Below are 14,148 nucleotides of genomic sequence, written 5' to 3'. Positions count from 1 at the left end.
CAATGCATTAATAAAAGTGACAAAGCCTTTGGCAGGGAAGTTTTTTTCATTTATCGACAGCCACAATCAACATCTGTGAGAAGGAATGTGATTCTGAGGCAGATTTTAAGGGGTGAGAAATATATTTAGTTGGTATTTAAATGGCATTGTAGTCTGATTATAAAAGGGTCTTTATCTCTACGGGAGATAATTAACTATTTTCCAATGTGAAAAAGCATGAGTAAAGTCTGATATGTACTGCAGAGTAAAGAAGAATACATGAGACGAATTGAGTTAATCTCATTTATATTAATTTAATTTATAACTCTATAAATATTTTTTTAGCTGATTTTATATTGATATAAAAGCACATGAAGTCACTGTCTCCCACTCCGGTACACTAGGTGGCGGTATGCAGCGCAGGTTAGCACGCGCTTACCCGAGAAACAACAAAGAGAGAAGACGAAGAAGAATCATGCTGTCCCTGAAGCGAAGAAGGAGGAAGTGTTGATTTTTCTTATGTGGTTCACTGGCGACCATCGTCACACTGTTTGGCTTTTAAACATCAGGTAAATCACCACATTGACGCACATTATACTCGCCCCTTAGCAATATTATAAAAACGACGCCGCCCATAATCTGAAGACCGATGTAATTTACTGCCCACGGCTCTTTGTAGCAGTCGGCTGCTAAGCTATCGAGATGCTAACATTCCCTGAGTTTAAACATCCAGTCAGCTGACAATGGAAACTGGGTCAGCAGGCACCACAGGGCTGCTTGAACGATTAAACAGTTTGAACATGACTTTGCTGAAGAACTGCCCTGCTCAGTAGACGACCGTGTCTCAATCGCAGCCGTCACCACCACCACCTCCTTTTTCACCAAAGTTTTTCTTTTGATATTTCTGCACTGGAACTTGTTTTTCTTTCTCCAGCAGGATCCAGAGAAATCCACGATGAACCTGGAGCGACTGCCCAATGAGGAGAAGCTCGGCCTATGCAGAAAATACTACTTAGGTGAGAGTAGTTGATAATGAATCATGTCAGGATCATTTCATTATTTTTATTCAACTGCACCTCACCTCGTAGTGAGAGGGAGGATGAGCTATCAATGTAGCTCCAGTGACTGGGACCCTTTTTGTAAATTAATGTAGATTTGTAAAAATATACTTGTAGTAGTGTTGACTATGATGGTGTTTTTTGATTTCCTCCAGCTGGCTTTGCGTTCCTCCCATTCCTCTGGCTGGTCAATGTGGTTTGGTTTTTTCGGGAGGCCTTTGTGAAACCAACCTACACTGAACAACTCCAGATAAAAACATGTAAGTGTCAGCCCTGCATTTACAAACCACTGCCACACTCGTTGTGCAGAGAAACATCTACGCCAACAGTTACTGAAGTGTTATTAGTTCCATGTGATATTTTTTTTTTAGGTTAAACAAATTGATTTAATGCTTCTTCCTAAGGCTGGAGGATGCATTTGTGATGCATTTATTTTCTTAATACACCCATACACTTGAAATCTAAAATCCCTGAGAAATTAGATTTTCTATTAAACTATAGGAAGTTTGTGAATTTTAATTTTTTTTTTTTTAAAGCTTCATTATAAATTGTTGATTTACCGACCAACAAACTTCATTGTGAATTATCACTAACTTAATTTGGCCCACTTTGCTCATCTTTACTTATGAGTAGGACAAAATATGCATCATGTATTTTTGGTTCGTGGACATCAACAGTTCAAATCAGCAATTCAGGTACAAATTAGTGGTTAAAATGTTCTATTCAAAAAGAGATTACTTCCCCAAGTCAACCTGTGCCACTCGTGTTGTACGTCATCAAGTAGTTTATTTGCAATTTTACTAACTGTATTTTTTAAAAGAAAGCTTTAGACAAAATCATATAATATAAAATTATTGTGTGAACGATTACTGCTTTTCGGTCATGTGACCATCTTTTGTGTATTTCTCATCTAGATGTGAAGCGGTCAGGGCTGGGGTTGCTGTTATGGGTAGCAGTGCTCACCACATGGATTTCCATCTTCCAGCACTTCAGAGCAGAGTGGGGGGCAGTGGGAGATTACCTCTCCTTTACAATTCCACTGGGCATTCCCTGAGATGCTTTTTGACAATAGGTCTTTTGAGAATAACAAATGAACCACTGTAATGGACCAAAAAAAAAATCTTCGGTGAAATATTTGGGTGATTTGTCTGGAGCAAAATTCAACAGCTAAATAACATGTTAACAGAGTCTTCATGTCTTCAAAAGATAAACGCTGTGGGACTTGAAATTTTTCTTTTTTTGTGCTAACCTAGGAAACCAATAAAGTTTTTAGTGTAGGCTAATTCATCTTGTATAGCAGACAGTGTCGACTGTCATGTACAGTATCTAATGACAAAACTGGATGTGCATTGAGGTTTGTTCAGGATATTGAACAATTGATTCAACATTTTTTTTCCCCTTCACTTAAAAATGTTTTTTGTTATTGTTTGTATGTGATTGTGCACCCAAAACAATTTTTACTTGTCTATGAATGGTGAATAAAAACTATCAAAACTTCCAAGTCAGTGTTTTACTCAGTGAAATGTCAGAATTCCATACTTGTGTTGGAATATCATTATCCCTCTAGACTCCTATGAATCACTGTGGACATTTTGTTTAATGACTTATCAGTGAGCTATTTCGCTATATATATACTCCTAATATTTAGCATTGTTACAGAGGTCTCCGACAATCGCCGGCGCCTGTTGTGAAACCCAATAACTTGATCCCTCCAAATGTCCCCACTTCCCTATCATCGTATATGACTCATAACATAATCAGTGCCATTTTTAGTCACCCCCGGTCAAAGCTTAAGTGACAGTTTCCACATTACTAACAGAGAGAACATGTGCCCTCTGTACATAACTGCTGACTTCACCTGTGTGTGCCAAGAACAAGATGTGTCGGCACGTAGAGGGATTTTCATGATACAAGGAGTCACCCAATAAAATTAATTTATAGGGAGTAGACTCAGGAATCCGGAGTCCTTTCATGGACATCGTGCATTGTGTATTCTCAGAGAGAAGTGGTAGCAACCAAATTTTTTATGTTATGTAAATTCACTTCCTTTTCAGATTTCGGACGGATTGTTAAAGATTCAACTACTCATCATAATATAGGTCAAATAGCTCAACTTAGACCAAATATATGCATCAACACATCAGTAAAAAGAAAAAACACAAATGGATTATGCAATAGCACAACACAGAACCGCGTTTTCTTTGTTTTGAGTGCTTTACATTTTGACACTTCCAAGTAGTTTTCTTTTAATACTTTACTTGTAGTGAAGATGTAGTGTAGATCCGTAGAACTGCATGAAAACTGATACCTAATAACCATTATTAGCAATTTCAATAGGCTGAGAATACTAATACTAATTTTAAAATATTTTTATTTTGACTAATACTGCATCTACAGTCTTCTTCAGCCCATAATGATTCCATGACGCAATTGAATGCCATGAAAAAACACAAACGGATTATGCAATAGCACAACACAGAACCGCGTTTTCTTTGTTTTGAGTGCTTTACATTTTGACACTTCCAAGTAGTTTTCTTTTAATACTTTACTTGTAGTGGAATATTTTTTTACATGGAGCTATGTTGAGTTTTATTTAAAAAGATGTGACTGCTTCTCCCCTGCTGTGAGAATGAGTGATGAGGCGAAAGTGGTTTATTGGTAGCACATGTGCTCTGCCATGTGTTTGACGCCCCTGCTGTCACTGTCTGTCTGGTGTCAGCTCACGAGGGTCAACAACACCGTCTTTTGAACTTATTTTTGGCGAGACCTTCCTTGACGGCCAGCCTTAAGCATTTAGTTTCTCAACATGTCTGACACACGACACAACAGCGACACAACTTGATACAATAGTCTATTCCCATCGACCCCTGGCATAAACTGCAGGCTACATCATTGATAATAGTTAATAAACATGTTAAATGCCATAAGCCCGCAACAGCTGCACCACAGCCCAAACAATACACTCCTATAAGGCCCTGCCTGAACACCCAAGGGTATACGCATTCGCCCTGAACATAACAGAAGCAAGGTGCCCCACTACGGATTCCAAGCTCATTATGCAACTCTGGTATAAAATACACACAGACGCCACAACAACAGTCAGTCACCAGCAGCACCCAGAGGGAGAGGAGCCCGCAGCCAGACAGACGGACGCAGCAGCTCATCACTGGAACACATATCTCTTTCAGGACTAAATACAAGCAGGGGCCAAGAGGTGTTAAACAGGGGGCTGTCCTTTTCCTTTCAAGCACTGCTTTGGTCAGGGAATTCAAGTAGAGGTAAGTGCTGTGGACCGTGTTGTCTGACAAAGTTGTGGCTTCAGCTGCTTTCAAGTCAACTCTTCTTTTTCTCATTTTCTACTGAGTAGAAATGGACTTCGTCCTGCCACCCAGTCTGCCAGCTGGGGGTATCCCATGGGAGAAGGTTTTACAACCTCTCATTCCTCGGCTGAACGGGACTTATGGACAACATAACTGGTCCCAGAAATTACTGATTCCAGAGACTGATAATACCAGCTCGGCAGAGGTAAGTTGTTTTGAAAAGACAAAGCTGATTGTATTTATGTTGGATTCGTAGAACTGCATGAAAACTGATACCTAATAACCATTATTAACAATTTCAATAGGCTGAGAATACTAATACTAATTTTAAAATATTTTTATTTTGACTAATACTGCATCTACAGTCTTCTTCAGCCCATAACGATTCCATGACGCAATTGAATGCCATGAAAAAACAACAACTGTTTCCAAAGCTAAGAATGAACTTCCACACTCAAACAATAGGGATGTCTATGAAGGGCAAATATGGAAAATGGGACTTTTTGTTTGCTACTTGCTGTGCTTAGTTATTTTATGTCTATGTAGTAATACACATTATTTTAAACTGATTTTCTCAGGTGAACTGTGACAACACTGGATTTACAGTTCAAGTTGATGTAAAGCACTTCAACCCAGAGGACCTAATGGTTAAAGTGATCGGGGACTTTGTAGAAGTTCAGGGAAAGCATGAAGAAAGAAAGGTTGGTATTTTTGGGGTTTGTTTGTTTACATCAGCTATGAAGTGCGTTATGGACTAAACTCATATTTCTCTTAGAAGGATGGCCCTGGGTTTACTACACGCCAGTTTAACCGCCGGTACCGGATCCCAAAGGGAGTGGACACCATGGCTCTGGAGTCAGCGGTCTCTCCAGAGGGCGTCCTGATCATATCTGCACCTATGATGCAGACTGAGATCTCCACATCCCCGACCTAATCCCATTATTACCACACAGTCATATCCCTCCACCATCACCACCATTTATGATAAAAAATGCAACAGAAGCCTTTATGAGAACACAGGCACAAACAGAAATAACTTCAGGCTCCTTCAGTCATAGCAACACTCAACATGTGCCAAAAGACACATTTGATCTGTTCCTGGCACGGTTTAAATATTCCCTGCTCTCAAAGGTTTGTATATACCGCTCTGTTATTACTCATCCATCTTACATAATGTTTGAAGGAACCAGTCTCTGTAAATATTCTGTGTTCACATATAAAACTGCTGCTTCTTTTTGAGCAACTTTTGTAAAAAAAATCACTGTATTGTAATTGTGATTAATGATGCGTATAGATGTATCTCCAAAATCTTTAATGTGGAAAGAATTTATTCAAAAATAAACTTTATTTCTTTTATAAAAATAAAAAAAAGTGTCTGTGTCATGTGCCTCTGGAGGATGTTGATGTAACTTGTTGCACGTCCGGGAATTCCGTCAGCATAGATTCCACTTCACTAAAAAGGAAAAAACATAGTAGAATAATACAGCATTTTTAGGTGACATGTTTAAATGATTCCAATAAGATTAAATGAGCCATATTTCATATGATTTTAAGAATTTAAATGAATGACGACAATTTGAACAGCTCAATGTTTTCGTTTACATTTTACCTGATCTGCTCTTTCACCCATTTTCTTTGTTTCCGAAGGACTTGTAATAAAGTGTCGTCTTTAAACTCCTTTTCATCTGAATCTGAAACAATGAAAAAAAAAATTCTATAGAAAGGTCATGAGCAGCAAAAGTTAGTATGACCTCAAAAGCAGTATGTAGTTATTAATACCACAAAATTCAAGCAGCATACACAACAAAAATATAGAAAGTTTGAGGTGTTTTGACCTAAGGGGTTGTGGAATGCTGGGAATGGAATCTATTGATAGGTCCGAGTATATTCTCCACAATTAACTACAAGGTTGGTGCTCTCTGCTGCCGGAAGCTCACCTTCAGCATCTTGCAGCAGCTGTGAAATGACCTCAACAGAGTTCTGCGTGTTGCACAGAGGAACTGTGGATCGTGGAGGTGCAGGAGAGGTGAAAGGAGGAGAAGCCGGAGAGTCGGGGGACCCTCGGGCAGTGGATGAATCCATCGTAGGGAAGAGGACCTCTGAAACTACCTGTCAGGGCCAAATGAGAACACCCTACTGGTTAATGACCAAAGTTATATTAACAATAAAACATCAATACTAGGTTTGCAGAGCGATGGCCGCACCTTTTAAGACCTGCGGTAAATGCAGTATATTTTAGCATAAGAGTTTTTCATGTTATTCAAACATGGTTGAAAAATTTCCTGAAGACAACATATGAGGATTATTTCCCCCAAAAAATGTGTTTCTTGGATTGAATAAATAACAAGTGTCAATATTAGATCTAAGATTTATAAATCAATCATAAACTGCTGCATATTGAGCATAATCACAGTGAACATCAGATATTCTGCTTTGCAAGTTATTAAGGGAAAATATTCAGGCCAAAGCTGACATCCCAACTGATTTAGGACTATTGAATTAGTGAATCTACACAGAGAACATAAAAGAAAACAACTTAAGTTGAAGCAAGGAAGAACCTTTGCATGTGCTGACCTTTCCTAAGGCCCTGTGGACTGGAGAAGGTGGTGGTGCACGTTCACCAGCGCAGCTCTCAGCGGAAAACCTCTGGCTTCGCTCCTGTTGCTGCAGCTCTACCAAAGGCATTACCTTTTTGGGAAGTCTCCGCTGTGAAGAACTCCTCTTTGTGGAGCTCGGGACATCAGCATGTTCCTTGGCCACAGCATATCTGCAATGAATCTAGATTAAGTACTCAGGCTTGAATTTATGAATACTGTGTGCATCTTTCAACACGTCACCTTGTTGATTTCTTTTGCTTTCGGGTGGTCGCTGCTGTTCTCCTCTCTGACTCTTTTGTCTGAGCTTTCTTGTTAGTCTCAGAACTTTTATTGTGAAGAGGCAACTCTTCTTCATCTCCAGATGAAGCATTTAAGAATGATAAACGTTCACGAACAGGCTCTTCAGTGAAGTTATCTGTTGGGTTATCAGGGACTTGGGTGTTTTTACTGACAACTTTGGTGTGGAATTCATCTGTCCTCTGTGAAAGGTTTTGTTGTGCGCCAGCATGAGATGACTGAATGGGACAGGGCAAGATATCGCAGAGTAGATGCATGTGGGCGGGTACATGGGGAAAAGTCTGCTGTTGAGACACAGAAGAGCCAGAGACAACAAACGCAGGGGAGGGAGGTGGACCCGAAGCTGTGGGAAACGTTGTGAGGGCTTCTTTGGCTTCTGGCAGGGGAGCAGTGATGAGAGGATGAGAATCTTTCTGAGAGAATTTAGGAAGTTGAGAATGTTGCTGGTGCTGTGGAAGATGCAGGAAGGACGATGTTGAAATTATTTTGTAAATCTGAAATAAATATTAAACCAAGCGGAATAAATATCATTACTCCAACCTTGTACGCATGTTCACCAGCTGAGGGATGGCGTAAACTGGAAGCCGGCCAGTTAACCGTGGTACCATGACGACTGGAGTGCTGCAGGGACTGAGGCCACTCCCTGGCCTGCTCCATCTTTCTCCTTAAACGCCACTGGAACAAGATGTCCTCTTCAGGGCGTGTGGGGGGCCTCAAAGAGGGAATGACGGATGTTTGGGAGCCCACGGCTTGATTTGAGTATGAGCTGATCTTCGCTGTAAATATTAATCAACACATTAAACAATAACACAACAGCAGTTTCCAATATCAATTCTCAAAAAAAAATAAAAAATAACAGCACTGTATGAAAAAAATATCCAGGTGGACAACAAGTTTTGTACTCCACAGTTTCCTCACCAGTGGTAGATGTAATTAAACCTGGAATCAAAGGTCTTCGCACCAGCTCATCTATCCTGACCGGAGAAGAGAAATCTGAGCTGCCGAGGCCCTCTGAGCTGACAGGGACAGATCCATCACTCAGACTGCATTCCCTGTTAGACAGATAACAGGTGACTTACAGTTCATGGAATTAAGTAATTTATCATTAATGTTACTCACTGGTCTTCATGCCCTCTCAGCAGGAGTCTGCCGGCCCTCTCTTGAATGTGAAGTATGTCTGAATCATCAAATTCACCCTGGGACAAAATCTGGGGGAACAGAAAAGCCACTGACTTTATAAGATTAAGAGCATTCACAATACTTATTGAATGAATAAAACTGTATCAATCAAATTTGTGACATTTGTGTTAATAGGCTGAATAAAAAATAAAATCAAGCACATTACACAACCTTATGTTGCTATTAATATACCAATGTTCGTTTATAATTTTGAGAGGGAGATACATTTGATATGAGCAAAGTGAAAGAACCATAAATGTATCAAACAAGGTTGCATAAAAGATGGCTTCCCAGGCATCTAGTAAACACAGACGTTTCCAAATGGACATGTGGCATGGTGCTGAAATGCTAATATTTATATCAACACTTCGCTGGAATAAGGTTCCTCTCTTGCACATGAGCCTGGTTTAAACCAGGACAGAGTGGACACCCAATACTCTATCATAACAGCATACGTAAACAGAAAGAAATATGATGGAATTGTAACTTTTCAACTTTTTAAAGAAACATTTCTCACAACTAAGCAAGTCAATAGAATAGCAGGTTATATTGTGGCTCTTTCCCAGAACACTCACACTTAGAGAACCTTCACATGGAGAAGAGGTTCTGATATGATGACGCCGTCCAACTGGACTGAAAATGTCCGACACATGATCTTCTCTCAGAGGCTGGATGACCTGATCTGCTCAGAGAAAGAGATTACACAGAAGGATTTTGTAAGAAAGGTTGTCGCCAACATCTGAATTTAGGAGCTGGTATCAGTCAATAACACATACATGAAAATATAATAATATATGGAAAATACACCTTTTTCTGCTCTTTTAGTTGGCGTTGAACTGGGAGGTAAAGATGAGGGCGACTTCCACCAGAAAGGCAGCTGCTCCTGCTGGCGCTCCTCTCGACTCTGTGGCTGACCATGGCGAAAACGGTCTACGTATCTGGAGGAGCAAATATAAGAACCACTAATCAGTTTTTATTTATCTTACAGTCTTTACATCACAGCTACTGTCACATTTTGCATTATTTCACTGTTAAAAAGTTCCAGCTCTAGTTAGGAGGATAACAAAAGACACAAGCACCAGTATGTTTGATGGTTTGCTTTTAACTCTGTGAAACTAAAGCATACTTTGCCAGCACAGAATCCTGCTGAACTCCGAGCTCAGAGGAAACTTTGGATGTCCCTGCTCTTGCAGTGTGTTTGAGTCTCTCCATGTCAGATGGGGCTGCAGTGTTAGCAGGAGAAGACCCACAGTCAGTTGAGGGCCAGGATTCTGAAAAGACAGGTTGCCTGTCTTCGGCAGCCAAACGGTGATTATATTTGTCAGATGGCTGCTGGGTGGCTGGGTTTGGGGTGTGTATTTGTGGACTGGATCGCCGGGTTAAACGTACAGGACTCAAAGCCTGCAGAAGAACATCCAAAAATGATGGATTTAAGGAAAGAAACACTGGAATTGGATGTGTCTCGTAAAACAATGTGTATAGATCATACTGTCTTTTTCTTCTTTTTTGACAGGGACTGGTTACAGGATGGGTGGTAGTGGACCTTCCCCTCTCTGGGTGCTGGTTGGAAGGGATTCTGCCTTGTGAACAGAGCTCCACTGCAAAAACAACACATGTGACCAACTGTAACAATGAATTAGAGTGATTTAAAACTGTGGTCTTCAGATCTTACCTGGAGTTCATGTCTGACAGTCACGGGTGGTTCATAACAGAGGTTGTTTCGGGGTTTACTTCTGGTTGTACCTCAGCTCTCTGGCACCAGATTATAGCTGAATCAGCACGTCTGAGCACCTGAGTAACTTACGTCTCACTTTACTATAAAACAGAAAGATGTCCACATCATCCGGCAGCATTTTGAGTATGTTACATGATTTGGTTCGTCCACAAAACAAAGTTACCATGGAACCAAACGCAAGCGCTACACGGTCGTTCGTGAGATTCTAAATGAGGCTTTAACCGCTGTTATTTTAAAAATAGACCCTTCCTGCTCTTCTCACTTTGTCATTGAAAACATAATTACTTTGCAATTAGTGGAAATTAAAACATTATCGATGAAACCAAAACAAAGCTTCACTCTTTACGGCGATCGTTACTTACTGCAAGAGATCCATCCAATAGACGCCGACTTCAAGATGATGGACATGACATTTACCCAATCACGTCGCAGGTTGTCACGGCACAGGAGCCAATCACCTAATAGGAGAGCGGCAGCGCGCGGAAGAGGAAAGTCTGTCCCGGCTACGCTTTCCTCAAAATAAGCTAAGTTAGCATCGGTGATTTGAGCTAGCAGCTGCTACAGTTCGAGCGAACAGTAAAACAAACTCTCCACAGTGTGTTTCAAGTGAATGTATGGAAACAGAAAAAGGGCCAACTATCATCCAGCTAACCGTAACAATACGTGGATTACGTTTGTGATTTGGCGTTGACGTTATACAATATATACTGCTAGCGCATAACAGCCGCTAGCTAACAAACAAACGACTGTCACTGTTTTACGTTAGTTCTGCTGAGTCGCGTCAGACACCGTGTGCATCCCGGTTACCGGCCGTGAACGTTTGGCTGTAGAAGTAGTTGTTTTTCTGACATTACCGTGTTGACTACCTCCGTCGATAAGGTGGAGACAATGCACCACGTCAAGATCAAGACTGAACGGCCAGGTAAGAGGACCACCACCACCCCCATCCTTAGGAAACATTTCAAAACATCCCACAGTGATTCATGTGTCACAAACTTAGTGTGTTTTTAAACCTCTTTACATCACATTACGTCACTATTCTCACTATTCAAATGCAGGAATGTAATGTGAGTTTCGTGAAATAACATAAACTTATTATGTGAAGCTGTTTATTTCCATGTTTCACTGTTCTGCAGATGCGGAGGGGGCCGGTGCACGCACCCGATTGGATGCTGTGTTAAATAGGCTGGTTGAGAAGACCGAAAATGAAAGGTTAGACTTATTGTTGTTGTTTTTTTCATCTTAAATGTTTCATTGTGATTGCATTCCAGTTAAACCCACATCTTTGTACCTTGTACAGAGATCAAAATGAGGGCGAGACTGGGAAAACTTCAGCAGACTCTTTAAACAAGTAAGGATCAATTACTTGTATTTACGCTGCACAATTTCATACAAACAATGATACACTTAATATGTGTCAAATCTGCATGAGAGTATAAAGATCTGTCTTCTTAAGTTCTGCTTGCTCTCACCAGGGATTTGTCTCCATCATCTTCTGGAAAAAGGCAAGTGTACACGTTTAAAGTGGAGCTGACATCATTTTTGTTTCAGTTGCTGAGAAAAAGCATTTCACCGTGTATCTGTTGCTCTGTCAATGATTTAAATCTATTTTAATTACATAACCAAGATGAATGAAAATGTACCAGAAGCAGTGAATTTTTCACCACGTTATAAAATTTCCATCTGCGTTTTGCCTTTTATTTTCAGACCCTCAGCTCGATTTCCACAGCACCGGCGGAAGAAGCGAAAAGAGATGGATGAGGGCTTACCAGAGAGCAATCAGCATAAACAAAGTAACTTAGTGCAAATCCTACAAAAAAACAGGACAACAAAAAGTTCTGCTGTAGCATTTGTCCTTTCCTTCAGTTACTATGTGACATTTTTCTTTTAATAAATTCTACAATTTATAACCCTTTCTTTTTCTCCCTGTTCTGTCTTTCTCTATTTTCTAGATGCTTACATTATTAAGTTGTTTGATCGCAGTGTGGATCTGGCTCAGTTCAACACCAGCACCCCACTGTATCCTATCTGCCGTGCCTGGATGAGAAATAATCCATCTGTTCGAGAGCCGGCCGCTTACCCAAGCCCCCCACACAGCATGGCAGAGGAGGAGGTGAGACCACACAGTTATGTTAGATAACTTTTTAGAGTAAGGAAGCTACTTAATGACTGCAAATGATTCTCTGTCAAAATTGTCTGTCATTTCTCTAGGTATGTTATTGTATGCTAGCAGCCAACGCAAGGAGTTAACTATACTCTCACGGGTTGAGGATTAAAGTATTTATAAATTAAATCTGAAATGGTCAAAGCATCATCTGAACCATCAGATCTCTCAGAGCAGAGGGAGGACACTTGACTAGGAATTCAAGTTTTTAAATCTTTGTTTTCAGACATCGTGTGAATTCATATACTATAAATGGTTCAAATAATAAAAGCTTATATGACAAAATCTAACACTAGTAAACAGTGGCATAGTTAAAGGTTCAGTGTGTAGAATTTAGTGACATCTAGTGGTGAAGTTGAATGTTTCAGCTGAAGACCCCTCACCCTCCCCTTCCAAACATGGAAGAGAACCTGTGGTAGCCTTCAGTTGTCATAAAAACTCAAAAGGTGTTTAGTTTGTCCAGCGTGGGCTACTGTAAAAAACATGGCAGCCTCTCTAGAGAGGACCCGCTCCTGATGTAAATATAAAGTATTTCAATATAAAGTGCCCATTCTGGGTTAAAGAAAACTATTATATTATGATTATTATTATTTTATATTCAATTGATAAATTTATTTTGAAATGTGTTTGAAATGTTCTCAAAACATGGCAGTACTTGTAATGTATTGTATAAAGTGTTATTCATCTCTAAATAATGTTCTGTGGTGTGTATTCTGTAACTGTATTCCCTCTTTCAAATGTCTTTTGTCAGGCCTCAGACATGATCAATGGTCAGATTGTGTACAGACTCCCCCCTCCAACCTCCTGTCCAATCAGCACCTCCGGTGAACCCGTCAATCTCAGGATCCCTCATACCGAAAAACCCAGTGTTTCCAAGGTTCTGTCTAATATGTGCATGAAAATTATTTATGCTGTTTTCCTTGACTTGTGATATTAGATTACACACATCTGTCATTACATGAAGTTCACAAACATAATGAGTTATAACTAACAACATCAAAATGATTTCTGTTTCCACAGTTGGCATCGACAGTTCCTGTACCAGGATCTCTCATATGTGACCACATGGAACGTTGGAAGAAGATAAGGCAAAAGTATGCATGTTATTAAAATCCATTTCAGTGTGTGCAAGCTTTTAGAAAAACCACTGAAACACCCAAATATCTGGAACAACTTTAACTGACGTCTTGTTTTTTGTTTTTTCAGATGGAAGGAGTGTTCCAGTAAGAACCAATTAAGATACAGCGAGAGCATCAAGATCCTGAAGGAGATGAAGGAGCTCTATGATCGCTAATTGTAGCTGCTAGCTCGCCAACTTGGAATGGACTCTTTGCTGTTGAAAAGGAAACATGGAGTAAAACTCCAAGAGACAAGTAGACTCATACGAACCCATCAACTGAACCTGGAGCCTTAAATGAAGCATACGTCCAATGTATTGCAGAATTGTTTTTGCAAAGAATCTTTAAGTTTGGAGTGTGATGTGGGACTGTTTTGTCTGATGTGCTCACTCATCAGCAGTATTTTTCAAGAAAAACTGGCTTGTGAATTCTCATCACTAACAAGATTAATTAAAGTTCATTTTGGTCTCTTCCACTTTAAGATTTGCTTCCTTGTTTCAACACACAAATGGTGGTGAAGATGGCCGCAGATTAATGAAAGGTGGTTGACATTGGGAGATTTTAGTTTAGCTTCAAGGCAGTATATAGGTAACGTTTGATATTTTCCATGACTCATCCTTCTGATATGCATAATAGCTTCACTATCCAAGTCAGACATCAAGCCCCAATAACTGCAAATATAATTGGGATTACTTATTGTA

General features: G+C 40.0%; 4 protein-coding genes across 7 annotated transcripts; 3 read left to right on the top strand and 1 right to left on the bottom strand.

The window, feature by feature from the left end:
- Window positions 1–407: 407 nt before the first annotated feature.
- Window positions 408–2,555, top strand: psenen (presenilin enhancer, gamma-secretase subunit). 2 transcript variants are annotated; one of them, XM_034610611.1, is made up of 4 exons: window positions 408–548; window positions 914–995; window positions 1,193–1,297; window positions 1,952–2,555. In XM_034610611.1, exons 2-4 carry the CDS (start codon window positions 935–937, stop codon window positions 2,089–2,091), a joined length of 306 nt encoding a protein of 101 aa, XP_034466502.1. In that variant the 5' UTR covers window positions 408–548; window positions 914–934; the 3' UTR covers window positions 2,092–2,555. The 2 variants fall into 2 exon arrangements, with proteins under 2 accessions (XP_034466502.1, XP_034466503.1); XM_034610612.1 differs by having other exon boundaries at window positions 417–548; window positions 917–995.
- A 1,588-nt stretch (window positions 2,556–4,143) lies between these two features.
- hspb6 (heat shock protein, alpha-crystallin-related, b6) lies at window positions 4,144–5,720 on the top strand. 2 transcript variants are annotated; one of them, XM_034610608.1, is made up of 4 exons: window positions 4,144–4,315; window positions 4,405–4,562; window positions 4,936–5,058; window positions 5,136–5,720. In XM_034610608.1, exons 2-4 carry the CDS (start codon window positions 4,407–4,409, stop codon window positions 5,289–5,291), a joined length of 435 nt encoding a protein of 144 aa, XP_034466499.1. In that variant the 5' UTR covers window positions 4,144–4,315; window positions 4,405–4,406; the 3' UTR covers window positions 5,292–5,720. The 2 variants fall into 2 exon arrangements, with proteins under 2 accessions (XP_034466499.1, XP_034466498.1); XM_034610607.1 differs by having other exon boundaries at window positions 4,148–4,315; window positions 5,133–5,720.
- proser3 (proline and serine rich 3) lies at window positions 5,663–10,478 on the bottom strand. Its single transcript, XM_034610592.1, has 14 exons — window positions 10,329–10,478; window positions 10,103–10,240; window positions 9,920–10,028; window positions 9,557–9,831; window positions 9,238–9,368; window positions 9,006–9,112; window positions 8,371–8,459; window positions 8,170–8,303; window positions 7,792–8,027; window positions 7,195–7,700; window positions 6,932–7,124; window positions 6,295–6,466; window positions 5,967–6,048; window positions 5,663–5,810 (listed from the first exon to the last, which is right to left on the bottom strand). Exons 2-14 carry the CDS (start codon window positions 10,111–10,113, stop codon window positions 5,738–5,740), a joined length of 2,118 nt encoding a protein of 705 aa, XP_034466483.1. The 5' UTR covers window positions 10,114–10,240; window positions 10,329–10,478; the 3' UTR covers window positions 5,663–5,737.
- Window positions 10,479–10,682: 204 nt separating this feature from the next.
- On the top strand, window positions 10,683–13,922 carry lin37 (lin-37 DREAM MuvB core complex component). 2 transcript variants are annotated; one of them, XM_034610604.1, is made up of 9 exons: window positions 10,683–11,087; window positions 11,302–11,377; window positions 11,466–11,516; window positions 11,641–11,670; window positions 11,873–11,958; window positions 12,118–12,278; window positions 13,081–13,206; window positions 13,350–13,423; window positions 13,536–13,922. In XM_034610604.1, the coding sequence occupies exons 1-9, from the start codon at window positions 11,054–11,056 to the stop codon at window positions 13,621–13,623; spliced, it is 726 nt and encodes a 241-aa protein (XP_034466495.1). In that variant the 5' UTR covers window positions 10,683–11,053; the 3' UTR covers window positions 13,624–13,922. The 2 variants fall into 2 exon arrangements, with proteins under 2 accessions (XP_034466495.1, XP_034466496.1); XM_034610605.1 differs by having other exon boundaries at window positions 10,700–11,087; window positions 12,118–12,281; window positions 13,084–13,206.
- The last annotated feature ends 226 nt before the right edge of the window (window positions 13,923–14,148 follow it).

This window comes from Hippoglossus hippoglossus, chromosome 16, assembly GCF_009819705.1.
Source record: "Hippoglossus hippoglossus isolate fHipHip1 chromosome 16, fHipHip1.pri, whole genome shotgun sequence".
Lineage (NCBI taxonomy): Eukaryota > Metazoa > Chordata > Actinopteri > Pleuronectiformes > Pleuronectidae > Hippoglossus > Hippoglossus hippoglossus.
This window is presented reverse-complemented; position numbering and strand designations above follow the sequence as displayed.